The following is a 14,910-nucleotide window of genomic DNA, read 5'->3' on the forward strand; positions in this document are numbered from 1 at the left end:
TTTTTTTGACTATATACTGTAGTTTAAAATGTACGAAACATTAATCTGGCTGTGGGTAACGTATGGTTGCGAGACATGGAGATTAACTGAAGCTGAAGCGAATAAAATATCAGTATTTGAGAAAAGAATTCTATGAAATAAATTTGGGACCTCTAAACAAGAAAACGGGGTATACCGCATAAGATGCTATCGGTCACGTTATAAGAATGCCAGAAACAAGAGCGCCACACAAGATACTCGAAAATGGTATCAGAAGCAACAGAAGAAGAGGAATGCGAAGAAAACGATTTAAAAACAGTGTCCAAAATGATCTAGGAAAGTTAGATATAAGAAACTGGTAAGAGAAAGCAGGGAGCATAGAAAAATGAAAGGTAGATAGATTAGGTTCTACACGGACTGTCACGTCAAGAATGATGATGGAGGATGATGAAAACGATTTAAAGACAGTGTCCAGAATGATCTAGGGAAGTTAGATATAAGAAACTGGTAAGAGAAAGCAACGAGCATAGAAAAATGAAAGGTTAATGTAAGATAGATTAGGTTCTACACGGACTGTCACGTCAAGAATGATGATGATATACTGCAATTAGATTTAAGACTTAAGTTTTGATTTTGATATCGGGACTAAAATAATACGTTCCTTCATATAGCCAATTTTTTAATAAATGAAGAATATTTTTCAAAATTTTAATTTCTATATTTTAATTTCTATGTTTCTAATCATCCTCAATTCTTCGTTTGAGGTGTTTAAGTTATGTTGAGTGGTGTGTGAAGAAATGTTATCCTAGTAACACAAAATTAAATAATATTTAATCGATTGTCAGAAATGAGGTTTATTTCTCTGGTAATGTAAAAAATTAAAGAAGGAAGAAAATTTTAATTTTGATTCTTAAAAATATTTTTGTGTGCATAAACAAGTTGCAATATAAAAATAAACAAATAAAATATAAAACTGACTGTGAATTACAATGGATAGACATCAGAGGCATTCTCAGTTCACATATGAACAATTCAATCTTAGGTAAATTAAAATTTATACAAAAACGATATAAGTTAGTCACGATTGTATATATTCTTTCAGATATTCATTTGGTTACGATTGTAAACGTTTGCGAAATTTGTGTCACATTGACAAGAATACTTTGGTCTTTGCATCCGGCAACTACATCCATTATTTCGATATAAACTCCAAGAGAGTCACGTTTAAAGAAACCAAGTACGGTGGTTGCATTGGATTTATAACAGTAAATTCAACGTAATATATTTTTCTGCCCATTTTATCTAAAGGTTTAACTAATTTTTTCATAGCGAAACGAACATCCCAGATTTATCAAGTTGCTTACTGTTGCTGAGAATGGCAGCAGGCCTATTATATTTATATATGAATACCCTTCACATAAGATACGTATCACACTTATAGATGCGGCGAAATCTTGCTTTACTTGCGGAGCATATCATCCGAATGGTGAAATCTTTGCTTCACAGGCAGGCTATCCGGATTTCATGCTTACCATTTGGCGCTGGCAAAAAGCTGAGATTGTTTTGCGTGCTAAATCTTTTCAGAGCGATATTTTATGTGTCCATTTTTCATTGTACAATCCAATTATGATTGTTACCGCCGGAGTGAGCCACATTAAATTTTGGAAAATGGCCAACACATTTACGGGACTAAAGTTGAAAGGGGATTTGGGTCGTTTTGGTAAAACAGATTTTAGCGATATTTATGCAGTGTACATGTTGCCAGATGAAAATGTTATATCCGGCTGCGAGTGGGGTAATATGTTGCTATGGGAGGCTGGCCTAATTAAATTTGAAATTTGTCGTAAGGATGGTAAGCCATGCCATGCAAAACCGATAACCGGTATATCTCTGCGAGACGGTGAGGTAACTACAATCGGTATGGATGGTTATGTGCGCGTATGGTATTGGGAAACAGTTGATATAGCCGATCCTCCTGATGATCATCGTTTTGTAGAGATTGAGCCAATTTATGAAATTTACATCGGAGATTGCGAAATAAGGGGTTTACAAAAAATTAAACCTTTTAATATAAATGATCACACATACTATGTACAGGTAAAATCTACTTGATAGAATAACTCAATATGATATTTTTAATTTCGTAATTTTTTTTTACGAAACTATTTGCTCACTTTTTTGATAGGATGGTAATGGTGGTATTTGGTGGAGTGATATAAGTACTAGAGAAGTGCCGAGAAAGTCTTATAAACTTTATTCATGTCAAGGTGGTAAAGTTGTTGCAGGTGCAGCAAGTCCAGTTGGTCATCAGTTTATGACTTTGGGCGAAGATGGGAAAATATTCTTATATGATTACAAAAGACATTATGTAATGATCGAGCATAAATTTGACGCAAGTGGTACGGATCTGTTGTGGTTTAATAGAGCTATTTCAGTTACTGGTATGGAAATTGTCGCTAGCTTTGGCAATGGTGTTGTAAGGCATTTGTACATCGATATAGGTGGTAGAAAACTTAAATTATTGCATGTTTTTAAGCCACATGTAGCAAATATAACAAAGATTAGCATAAATGTACTAGGGAATATATTAGTAAGTGCATCTGCTGATAAAACATTATTTATATTTCGTATGGATCGTACCCCACAACATTTGCTTAAAATGAAACCAATGGGATATATAACGTATACTTCAATACCAAGAGCCCTTAATTGGCATAGAAATCAGGTTTGTGATTTTATTACCAGTTATTATCTCATCACTTATATGCAACACAACTTCGCTATTACAGCCAGACATTATTTTAGTGGGCACTACAGCTGGTGAGATTTATGAAACAAAACTCGTTATTGACGTCACTGAAGAAGAGACATATTTGAGTTATGATATTAATTCGAGAGTAACCCATAGATATACGAAATTTGTTTCGGTAAAGAGTAGAATAAGGCGTGATATTAGACGAGAGCAAATAAAAAGAAGAAAGGAATTAAAACGTCAACGCAAAATGGAGGATATAGAGAAGCTTTTACGAAATAATCCAGGACTACAAATTGATTTAGAAATCGCTTTAGGTAAATTTTAAATCATTTAAATATATTTTTTAAATAATTAAATAATTAATTTAATAATTATAGATTTTATTTTAATTATAATTTACAATACATATATATCAATAATAAAAATATAACTAATTTGGTATTTTGAGAGAGTTGAGAGCTACCAAAGCCAAATGGAACTCTTCCAGAAAAACAAGTTGATATCCCGTGATTCTGCTGTTAATGAAATCAAACGCATAAGCCGGATTAGAGAGGTCGCGGGTGTTAACTTGTATAATTTTAGAACATAGAGCATCAACTTTCACTAAAACAGTGTCAAAGATTAAGGGTTATATCTTCGCTAGTATTATGTATTTTAGTTTAGGTGACTGTATAATTATTTTAACTAAAATTTTGCGAAAATTTCGATACTTGCTTTTTATTATTTTAATAAATTTTTTTATATGTAATACCTAGCTGATTCTGAACCAGACGAAGAAGAAGAACCATTATACATACCTCCAAAACCTAATCCAATCCTATGGTTGAGATATATTAACAAGGATTCTGTATGGGTCTCAATGGGTGGCTATGACTCTGGATATAGCTATGAAATAGGATTCCATCATCATGAACCAATACGCTCTAGAATTGTGCCTGATGCTGATGATCTGGAAATACATTCTTACTTAGACATGCAAGCATAAATAATATATATCATATGAAGTTAAAATAATTGCTATAATACTATTTTTAGTGAAAATTTCTTAGTATTTGGATTTATTAATGGCAAAATACGTGTTACGCGTACAGTTCCAAATGATTTTACGCAGCTAAGGAATTACTCGTCTAAAACTATGCATGATCTGCGCACTGGAATTGTATCACGTTTATTTTTAAGTCATGATGGTTCATATTTATTTTCTACCGGTTACGATGGTAATATATTTATGTATAGTTGGCATGGTCCAAAAGTTGTGCAACCAAAAAGTGCATTACATTTGCAACCAATACTACCACCACTCGTAGAAGATATTGATGATCCGGAACAACCCTCCATGGAACAAGAGAAAATATATGCTGAACAGAAACGTCAAGCGGATGCAGCACAAGCTCATGAAGAAAAAATAACTACTGAAATTGCTGAGCTACAAGTAAGGTTTAATGAATGTATCCGTGAGATGAAAGATTTCCCTGATCAGAGTCATGTGGAAACTTTATCAATGTTACAAGATGAGAAAGTTATTGACGAAATTCGAGATGACCTCAATGCACAATTAGAGGATGTATATGAAGATATGGCTTATGATGTTGAATATATCGAATTAGCAAAAACAAAACTATATAATTACTTTATAAGGGAATTGGATTATATACCAATCAAAATACCCAGCATCAAGTAAGCAATCTTTAAATACTCCACCAAGAAACATAGAGTCGTTACAAACATTTTCTATTGAAAATCTACTATTCCTGCTATTAATAGATGCCCGAGTCTTGTGCTACATAGAGGGCATTTTTTGGTGGTATCTTTTGTCTGAGTCAATTTTTGCTCAGTAGTTGGAGATTGCTTAGTTCTAAATCACGAATAGGTGTTACATATTGTGTTAAGTCAGCATACCACATTACAAAAACCTGAAGAAGTTAGGTGCTGTTTGTAATTATATTCCAGTTCTCACTGTTACACAAAAGTGGAGCTTAAACATTACTAGTGAATAATTTGATTTTTGTTCCGGGATTACCATATTTTATTAAGTGTTTAAAACGCTTTTCGAAGCTATATCTTTTTCAATCCACCATTTTCAAATTTCTTAGAGATATGTGATAGTAATGTAAATTGAAAATTAAGAAGAAGTTTTGAAACTTTAAATATAGAACCTTGGTTCTTCGATGCTACTTTATTATTATTATTATTATTATTATTATTATTATTATTATTATTATTATTATTATTATTATTATTATTATTATTATTATTATTATTATTATTATTATTATTATTATTATTATTATTATTATTATAATTATTATTATTATTATTATTATTATTATTATTATTATTATTATTATTATTAATTATTATTGTTAAGGTATGTTGCACTGCGATCGTCAGGTCAGTCGTGCCCTCTTTTGGGTTTAGTGTAGGTTTCTAAGCCTTATTAGAGGTACTCTAGAACCTACCTTACAGAGTTTTACTGCCTCTTCTGTAAGAATATACATACCCAGGAGTCTATTCAGTTTGTGCATTAGCGCAGGGCATTTTAACAGCACATGTGTGACCGACTCTTCATTTTCTTTGCAGAATCTAAACTTTGATATATACGGCTGATGTGTACCCAGTCTCGTAAGGTGGTATTTTAATTTACCGATGCTACTTTAATACTTTATGAATTTATTTTGGAATATTAAGCTTTGGTTCTTCGATGCTACTTTAATACTATATGGATTAATAGTGTATTAAAGTCATAGAAAATATATTATACGATGAAGTAATATTCTTATTGATCTAGAAGTCGATGTTTACATTTTTAGTTTACTATATTGAAGATGTATCTATATATAGTTTACTATATATTCCAGTTTTATAGTTAAAATTCTTTTAAACAAGTCAATGTCATGCAAGTGGAAATAGATGATTAAATCATTTCTGCAAATCGTAAAATTTTTGTAAAAAGTAATATTTTTTAATTTCGTATATTTAACACAGCGGCCTTGAAGCAGTCTTTGCTTTTCGTATGGTGGGTCTACATGAAGAATTCCAAGCATTAAAGGACGATGTTAAGCGCCGTTTACTTTTAGAAACAAAAATCGAGTAAGTATAATTTTATGAATTACTTATATAAAATAAAATTGTTCACATTAAATTATATATAATATTACTATAAAACAATGCTGCATTAGGGAGGATAAGCCAGTGATAATTAAACCAGAGTAAGACATACTGATTTTGCTTGAGATTTTTTTTTCACTTTGATTTCACGGCATCAAAAGAATTGCACCTTTACATCACAATATAGCATAATTCAAATTTTTTAATTTTATGTTTTATTTTATATAATATATATATTTATATATATATAAATAATTGTAGTTAAGATATACTGCATCCAATCTGAATAAAATAATACTAGTACTAGGAAAATTATATAATGAGATGCGTCTTTTAGAAATATGTTGGGTATCAGATCCAAAAAAGAAGCCAGTTGAGGAAACACTTTGTACGAGTACCGCTGTTTATATAATATGTTTTAATCGATATCGTCGTACAGGGTATCTTCCAAGAGTAATCAGCATCACATGGAAGCAATAAATATTGACTCATAGACAAGAACTTTATATATATTAGGTTTCTGGGATACTTTTCAACAAATTAATTTATTGTAATTATTTCATTTACATATTTTTTCAACAAAATTTTGTAATTTTAAAATAATACCATACTATACTATAGAAAATTTTTCGAACTAAATAACATAAGTGCAAAAGTGAATAATGACACACGATTCTTGAGATATTGAAGATTTTTTGACTAAGGGTTTTTGTGTGCCGACTTATCTTTGATACCATGTGATTCGATTAATAATGAAAATTTATCCTTACTACTGAACGATATTTTTTAAACCAAGATATAATATTTACTACATTTTTTTTTTTGGTGGGAAGGTGAAATACTTAATGGTGTGCCCGACTTACATATGTAGTATACAAACTAAAACACTCGCTTTTTAGAGAGATTTATTCTCTCGCATTAATTCGGGAAGGGTGTCTTTTATATTGGCGTTGCAAGCCTTTTGATTATTGATCTGCGTCCAGACATTCGCTTTTTCGCCCTATTTATTAACCTAGTTTCTGCTTCTCTTTTCTAGGTCTAATTTCTTCTAATAAATTTACTTCACTGAAGCCATTTATTTAGAAAAATCTTAAATATACGAACATATATAATAATATTTTATAATTAGTACTTTTGGTAAGTAATTTGATCATGTCTATGATATGAGGAGTTTTTCTAAATGTATATGACTTAGCATTCCTGAAAGGATGTATGTATTTCTGATCTATATAAAAAATATGGTTGCAATATTAGTATTAGTATATTGTGTTAATATAACTAATTTAAATATAACAAATAACAAATATAACAAATTTGTTTTTATTTTACATTAATTTATAATAATATATTCATTTTTATTTACTAATTTTTTTAATTTTTATATTATCACGAAATTCAAGACTATTTTCTTATCACATTGTTTAGAATCCGTAGAAAGGCTGCTGTAGAAGAAGAAGAACCTTTCGAACCAATACCACCAGAAGAAGAATACTTCTTTGGACTTGATCCAGATACACTGTTACCACGTTTCACCAAACGAATGATGAGGGTTTTAGTACAGTATCGTCAACGATTCATTGATGATCAGTATGCTGTACATGATATGGAAGTATGGGAAAAGAAAGAACCGGATCCAACAAAAAATCTGGAAGATGATGATATTGCGTTGGAAATTGCTAAAAAAACAATCGGTGATCACAAATTAAAGTTAGGTTATGATTTTGAGCCTCAGCCGCATGAGACCGTAACTTATAAATATTTTGAAATACTAGAATTGGAGGAAGTCTATTTTAATATTTTAACGAAATTTAATCGTAAAATTTTCAAAGTGCGCGAAGAAAAGTCTAAACTATTCGAATATTTGAATGCTCAGTATTTACGCATAAGTGAAATTCATTCGTTGATACCACCACATATTAAATTGTATTTACCAGATATTTTACCAATAAATAGAGAAGAAGAAAGTCCTGAATATAATTTAGTGCCACTAGCCAAAACCGACTATGACATAAACATTGATTCATTGCTTTATATGGAATATACAGTTGATGATTTATTGAATGATATTGATAGACGGAGAGAAAGGGAAAGACGGATAAAATCAAATCATACTCCATTATTTGTAAGTGAACAGCAAAAATTTAGATCGTACAATATTCCCGAAGTAGGAGAATTTGATGAAAATACAATACAAAATCAGTTACGAAAATTACCAGAACTGACATCGTCAATTTACTTTAAGCCTTTTTTCGAAGACGGTGTAACATCGCCATGGCTTCGTGAATGCCAATATCGTTACCTTGTAAATTATGCGCATGAGCAAAGAGAAATCATACAAAGCTCTCTCGATAAAATGGAAGGATTTAATGTTAAGATACAACAAATGGCAAAAGATCGCTATTCCCAAAAGTTTGTAAGTGAATTCATACACACCTATTTGACATCAATGGATCAAGAACTAATAGTGTTACGAGATAGTGAAACAATTGAAAATACTTTGAAGGAGAATTCGGAAATAGCTCTAAAATCGATTGCCAAAATGGATAAGGAAATTATTAGATTAACAGAAATAATTGAAGAACACCGCAAAGTAGCAGATGAACTAATAGAAAATATAACGTTTCTATCAAATACCTTCTTGAACAGCATAAAAAATCATCCATTCTTTAATTTCTTGCGCAGAATATTCAAAAAAAAGTATAGACCACCCAAACCACCTAAAACTACTGATGGTAAGTGAAGGACAAATTACGTTTCTTGTATTTACCTTCATCTGTTTTTCAAAAATAGAGTAAAGCTAGTTGGTTGCAGTAACTGATTGGCATATACCCTTCTGCCTTTCATAATTAGCAATTATTTGTGATTTTAATACCACATTTCTCGCAAAAAATCCCTATAGGTGAACGAGATTCATTTAGTTGAGTTTATGTAGCCATACGGATTCTGTATTTTTACTAATGAGTAGTCTGACAGATTGTTAAGAAAATACTTAGGTGAGTTAAGTATTTATACACCAGATCAATAAAAAAATTAAAAAAAGGTGAAAAGATAAAGGCGGTTTGCGCATAGACACTGTCGAAAGGAATAGGCACTACGCCCTATACTTCTTGATTTGAGCGATTTGTCATCTTTCCAAATTAGAGATACAGCCAAGCTTAATGACTTGTTAGGTTGGTTTAAATTCAAGTAAAAGTAAACACAAAACTGATAAGTCAATAAACTTGGCTATAAAGTTGAAAGGTGGACAGCTCTGACACATCGGTAAGAAAAGGAGCCTCGAAGGCCTTAAATCTTAATGATCTGTAACGAGCTTACACATTCATTTTTTGCTATTGTTTTTATTCTACTTAATAACTGATGCATTCGCTAGTAACTTTAGTTATTAACCTAAAATTTGATGTTTTTAATATTTTCAAATACTTTAGAATATAGCTCAATCCGTTTTGAACTAAAATAATTTTGATTTTTCGTTAATTTAGAGTCATCATCATCGACATCATCTGATGATGAAACGACGTCGGAAGAGGAAAATGTAGACGACAAAAGTCTCGACTCACAAGACATGACTACCATACGTTTGGATGAAGAGCATTGTCCTGAAGGCTTGGAGAGAAGTACTTATGACGCGGCATTCGTACAAAGAGCAGAAAGACATGAGTTAGAAAGGACATTACAGGAGGAGCAAAAATTTATAAATGAACATGTCAGAGAGCTCAAAGGATGTGAAAGAGAAAAACATAATGCAACATATAAATTTAATCAACAAAAGCGAAAGTTATTTGAATTCCGGGTAAGTTTCTATAATAAGAAAGTTTAAATTTTCCATTTCTTTCCATATGATTTTTTTTCACATTTCGTAAAAATAATTATTTATATATGTTTATTTTTATAATTTATAAGACGCTGCGGCAAGCAGAGCTGAATAGAATAAAAGTCGCCGTTGTGATTAAAGTTAAGCAGATACAACATTTTTATAAAGATCCCATTAAGGAATTGGATGACGGCATACTTTTTGAGTGGATGCATTTGGTGCGATTGAGAAAACGTGTCAAGTCACTGAAATCTGAAAATAGAGAAGTCAATCGAGAATACAGAATGAATATAATCCATTTAAGACGCATGAGAGCAGATATCAAATTCATGAGAAAGGAAAACAAGCGGCTAAAAATTGTTATTAAGGATGAAACATATAAGAAGTTCGGCATTTTTCTCGAAATCGATGAACTGGATGAGGAGATGCTGACTAAGTTTGTTTTTGATATGGAAACGAATTCCGATGCGCTCTATCGAAGAATTAATAGACAATGTAGTAGGCTTGAGGTAAATAAGAAAGACATTTTCAAAAAGACAAAAAAAACTGTATTTAAAATAGTTAATAGTCGGTTGGTAAGGGTTGATTTCTCTTAAAACATAATAAAAAATCTGCTTACAAATTGTCCGTCTGTTCTTCTTAAGGCTGGATATTCAATATTTCTGGTACTAACATAGTATAAAGTTGTTTTAGTTCTGCACTTAAAAACTTTTTTTTTCAAATTAAAAGTGGCTCTCCAGCTTGTTAGGATGGTTTAAAATATTTAGTCACGACTTTGGTGGCATAATTACTTTCATTGTGCCTCCTTTTTTCTTTACCATATCTTAGGTAAGGTTAGGTCCGATTATTGTAATGATCATTAGGATTATCTTAAGCCTGTTATCCAATTGTGTTACCATAAACAATTTTTTCGTCTTTCATAAACTGCGTTATCAGTCAGTGAAGAGCATATTTAACCTTCTAGCATGGTTTCCTAACCCATGGTAACTTATAAGCATTCTTACTAAAAGACTGGTAGTTTAACGGAGTGATGTGCTCCTATAATTAAACCTATAGTTAGTTTATCATTATTTGTATAAGACAGTTCTTATTCAATTCAATCATGATCAACCTAACCCATGGTGAGTTATTAGTATTCGTACTAAAAGACTGGTAACTTAACGGAGTGATGTGCTCCTATAATTAAACCTATTCTTATTCAATTCAATCATGAACAGACTTTTTAATACATACTCATATACCTCCAGACATTAAAGCAATATAAATTTATTATAATATATAAATATATACCTAATGAAATATTTTTAGAAATATTTAGTACCATTAGAGGAAAGGCTTATTGAACTAACAAAATCGTCCACATCAAAACGTAACATTTTGATAATGCTTAGCGAGGAAAGAAAATATATGCAAAATTTGATAAAAACCCAGAGAGCTGATTATGAAAAGTACAATAGGCCACCGGATTTGGAATTAGTAGAAGAAATTGAAAAACTTGTCTCTACAATACATCATCAAGAAGATGAAATCAAGGTAAGATCTACTATATATATGAAAATTATAGATAACAGCCAAACTCATAATATGTGTATGTTTACATTTATATATTGTTTATGCGCTTATGTACAAGTTAACATATATATAAGAAGTGAAAAAAGATAATGAAAAAACTCGTATCGCTAAAACTGAAAAAAACCTTCTGAGTCTCTTAATATATTTACATATATTCTTTAATCTGAATTTGTTGATTTAGTTTCTGATATTCGTGTTGGTTTGAAACTAAGTGAGTTTTTGGACCATACAGATTTTCAAATCTGAATACATGAAAGTAAACGTTAGTCAAATGTATATATTAGTAAATAGGTGTATTAGAAAAGCAAAAATCAACTTTTCCTCCAAAATAAAGTAGAACAACACCTTGTTCTATTAAAATGATGATAAAGTACTGCCGAATTGCATAGAATCTATATGTTAGTGCCTGAAAATTACATATATATATATAATACCTTCTCCATCACTACCTTCAGCTCACAAATAGGTAGGGTAGAACACCTGTTGTTCGCTAAGATGGTAGCATGAGGATCATCGGGAAAGTAAGAGATTAACTGTTGGGTATGTTCGCTTAGGATAACGTTGGATCCCGTTGATTCGTGATATCAATGATGTGGTGTGATTAATTTGCCTCACTGCGAAGCATGCATATATGAAGGTATGTATGTGGAGAAGAAAGGGGAATGAGTCATTCTATATAGGATATCTACGATGTGTAAAAAAAATTTTATGCTATATACAATTTTTATCAAAATAATACTATGTATATATGTAGGCTGCATCATGCATGTTTCGTATTTATAGCATGTTAGGACAATAGTTATGAATACAGTAGGCTACTGGTAATGGCAAAGTATTATAATATGTAAGAATGGTCCCGATAAAGAATCGACACCACTGATAATAAGCTAGCCTTATGTCTTCTATTTATTTATATTTTTACTATTACTATTATTATTATCAACATTATTATTACTACTATTATTAGTATTACTATTAGTATTATTTTTTTACTATTATTAACATCATTACTACGTGTACTCAACCTTTATACCTTTACCTGTAGTAGTTCCCTAATAAATTGACTAGCCAACTAATGAGGCCATGTCTGTTAGACAGCCAGTTTTTTGATCCTCCAATGATAAAGCTACGGTAGTGCCTAGGCGAAACGCATAAGTGGAAACTGTTAGAGGATTGAGGACATAACACTGTTTTCAAATATCTGTTGATATTTTCTTTAGTTTCACATAATATATTTCCCCCTGACACAAATGGACGATAGATGATGAATACATTATTTATTCATTCATTTGTTTATTTATGTAATTATTTATATAGTTATTTATTCATTTGTTGACTTAAGTTTATAAGTTATTATAAGTAATTCATTTAGTTATATTTACATTAATTGAGTCAGGTTATTGTATGTCGGTAAAATAAATTATCATTTTTAGAAAGTGTTAGGGCTAAGTATATCTATGTGCTAATTTCCAGTGGCTAACCACCACTGTTGCCCAGGTATTGTCATTAAACAATATACTGAGGGCATGGCTTTGTAACCATGACATGTTTATGAGGCCGTGACAGTGATAAAGCTTCGGAAACTGGAGTTTTGAGCACAAAGAAAAAGTGTACAGAATAAAAATATACATAACACGTTCGTTATTGAACCATCACATTAAGTGATCAATTAATGAAATAATAATATGGTGGGAACATCACTCTATATGCCTTCTATTGGGTATGTCCATGTGTTAGTAAGGCAAGCCTCACTACCTTATTTTTGTTCATTTCATTTCAAATCATACTTTTTTATATCAATACAAATACAAATTTTAATTTTATTATAAAAATTTAATTTAATTTAAATATTTAATAATAATAATTATATGGATTTGTTTTAGTGTATAGAACGTGAGATATGTAAACTACGTACGAAACCGAAGCCTCTACAAGTCGTTCCGATTCCTGTTGGTGAAGAAGGATTTATTGAAGAAATATCTGAAGCGGAAGAAGAAATATGTCCGGAGTTTACGAAAACCTTTGCTTTCGATATGCGTAAAATTCCAGATGAATTTACTTTAGAGCGTGTTGAATCGGTTGTTTTAAGAACATTTGCGAAGTATTTACGGAGTCATTCGAGTGAGGAAAACATACGGAAATGTGGACGAAAAGTAACACGTTATTTAACACAAGCGGCACAGACATTACAAGGTGAAATTAGCGACCCCATCATTGAGTGCATTACCGAAAATATGCAAGCCCTCATGCCTAAAAAATATTTAATTTATCTTAGCAATGAGGCTTTGAGAAAGTTGTTCACTGATATTGTTGCTATTGTGGAGTATGAAATATCTGAAGTTAACTCTGAAGAAGTAATAACAAGTGCGATCGCCAATGCTTTCGATGAATTACCAGAAGATCCAACTATTCTGAATAAAACACAATATCTTCTTGAAAGACTTTTTGTAGAACTAATTGATGTGTTGACTTTGGAAGAACTTGAAGAGCATCGTCATTTACTTGAAAATTTATTAGCACAAAGTAAAATTATACAACCACGTTGTATAGATCCTTTCAAAATAATAAATCTAATGAACAAACATGCAAAAAAGAATCTAATGGATCACATAACATTAGCAGGAATACAACGTATAGTACCGTTAATACGTGATGAACTTATGGAACTCATATATTCAAAATTAGATTGCAAGGTTGTAAATGATTTTATAGATATAAAAAGAGTTAAGATGAAGAAACCCAATGAGTACTGAATTAATATTTAATTTTTTTAAGACGTTGTTATTAATTTTCTTATTTATAATTAATATAATTTGTATATTTCATATAATTACTTTATTAATAAATAAATAAACATACATTGTTTATTCATTTTACATATATTAGTTTGAATTAAGGAAAAATGTTTTTTTTAAAAATTTATATATATAAATTATAAAACCCTAAAGGATAAAATAATTTTATATAAAAAGGATAAAGCCCTAAAATTATTTGATAAATCTGACAGACTTACCAACACCGCGTTATCAAATCTCAGAATGGTTACAGGCTCCTCGGGGAGGTATGCAGATCTGAGGTCAATTATTGCTTAGTCTGATGAAGTGATAAACAATAATCTAGTCAAGACGCAAAGAGGGGTTTTGAAGAAACATCGCAGTTAATAGAGAGTAAAAGTGCTCAGATGCACTGATTCAACTAGCCTCAACATAATAGTAGTGAAAAAGAAAATTTTTAACCGAGAGTCAAATAAAATAAATAGTTAAATAAACTAGGTTAATAAAATATAGTCACCAATTGATTAAGTTAAGGCTTTGTAGTAACAAATCGGCATTTATATGCTACTTATACAGAAGTGAAAACTTCTACCACAAAAAAAAACCAATCAATTCACTATAACCATAAGCTTCAGCTAATGACAAACAGTATATAAAAGCTTAGCATGTACCAGTGATATAATGCTCTCCCATTACAGGGGCAAATAAGTCTAAGAAGAATAGATTCCACTCTTGATAATATAAATACATAATATAAAAATATAGTGAAATGTACAAAAACACTGCACAATCCTGGCTACGCTACTAACATATACTATGTCCTGTGCAGGATGCAATCATGATGGATTAATGTCCCTGCATGTTTTTGTTGTAAGAACTAGATTAAGACCGTATAAAAGATGTATTGATAC

General features: G+C 30.9%; 1 protein-coding gene across 1 annotated transcript; it reads left to right on the forward strand.

Annotated features, from left to right (window-relative positions):
- Nucleotides 1-920: 920 nt before the first annotated feature.
- On the forward strand, nt 921-14,000 carry LOC119687923 (cilia- and flagella-associated protein 44). Its single transcript, XM_038102476.1, has 13 exons — nt 921-1,021; nt 1,082-1,244; nt 1,309-2,076; nt 2,165-2,704; nt 2,769-3,048; nt 3,490-3,709; nt 3,770-4,411; nt 5,720-5,824; nt 7,268-8,574; nt 9,322-9,632; nt 9,743-10,162; nt 10,962-11,186; nt 13,109-14,000. The coding sequence occupies exons 1-13, from the start codon at nt 969-971 to the stop codon at nt 13,976-13,978; spliced, it is 5,904 nt and encodes a 1,967-aa protein (XP_037958404.1). The 5' UTR covers nt 921-968; the 3' UTR covers nt 13,979-14,000.
- Nucleotides 14,001-14,910: the final 910 nt, after the last annotated feature.

Source organism: Teleopsis dalmanni, chromosome X (genome assembly GCF_002237135.1).
Source record: "Teleopsis dalmanni isolate 2A chromosome X, ASM223713v2, whole genome shotgun sequence".
Classification (NCBI taxonomy): Eukaryota; Metazoa; Arthropoda; class Insecta; order Diptera; family Diopsidae; genus Teleopsis; species Teleopsis dalmanni.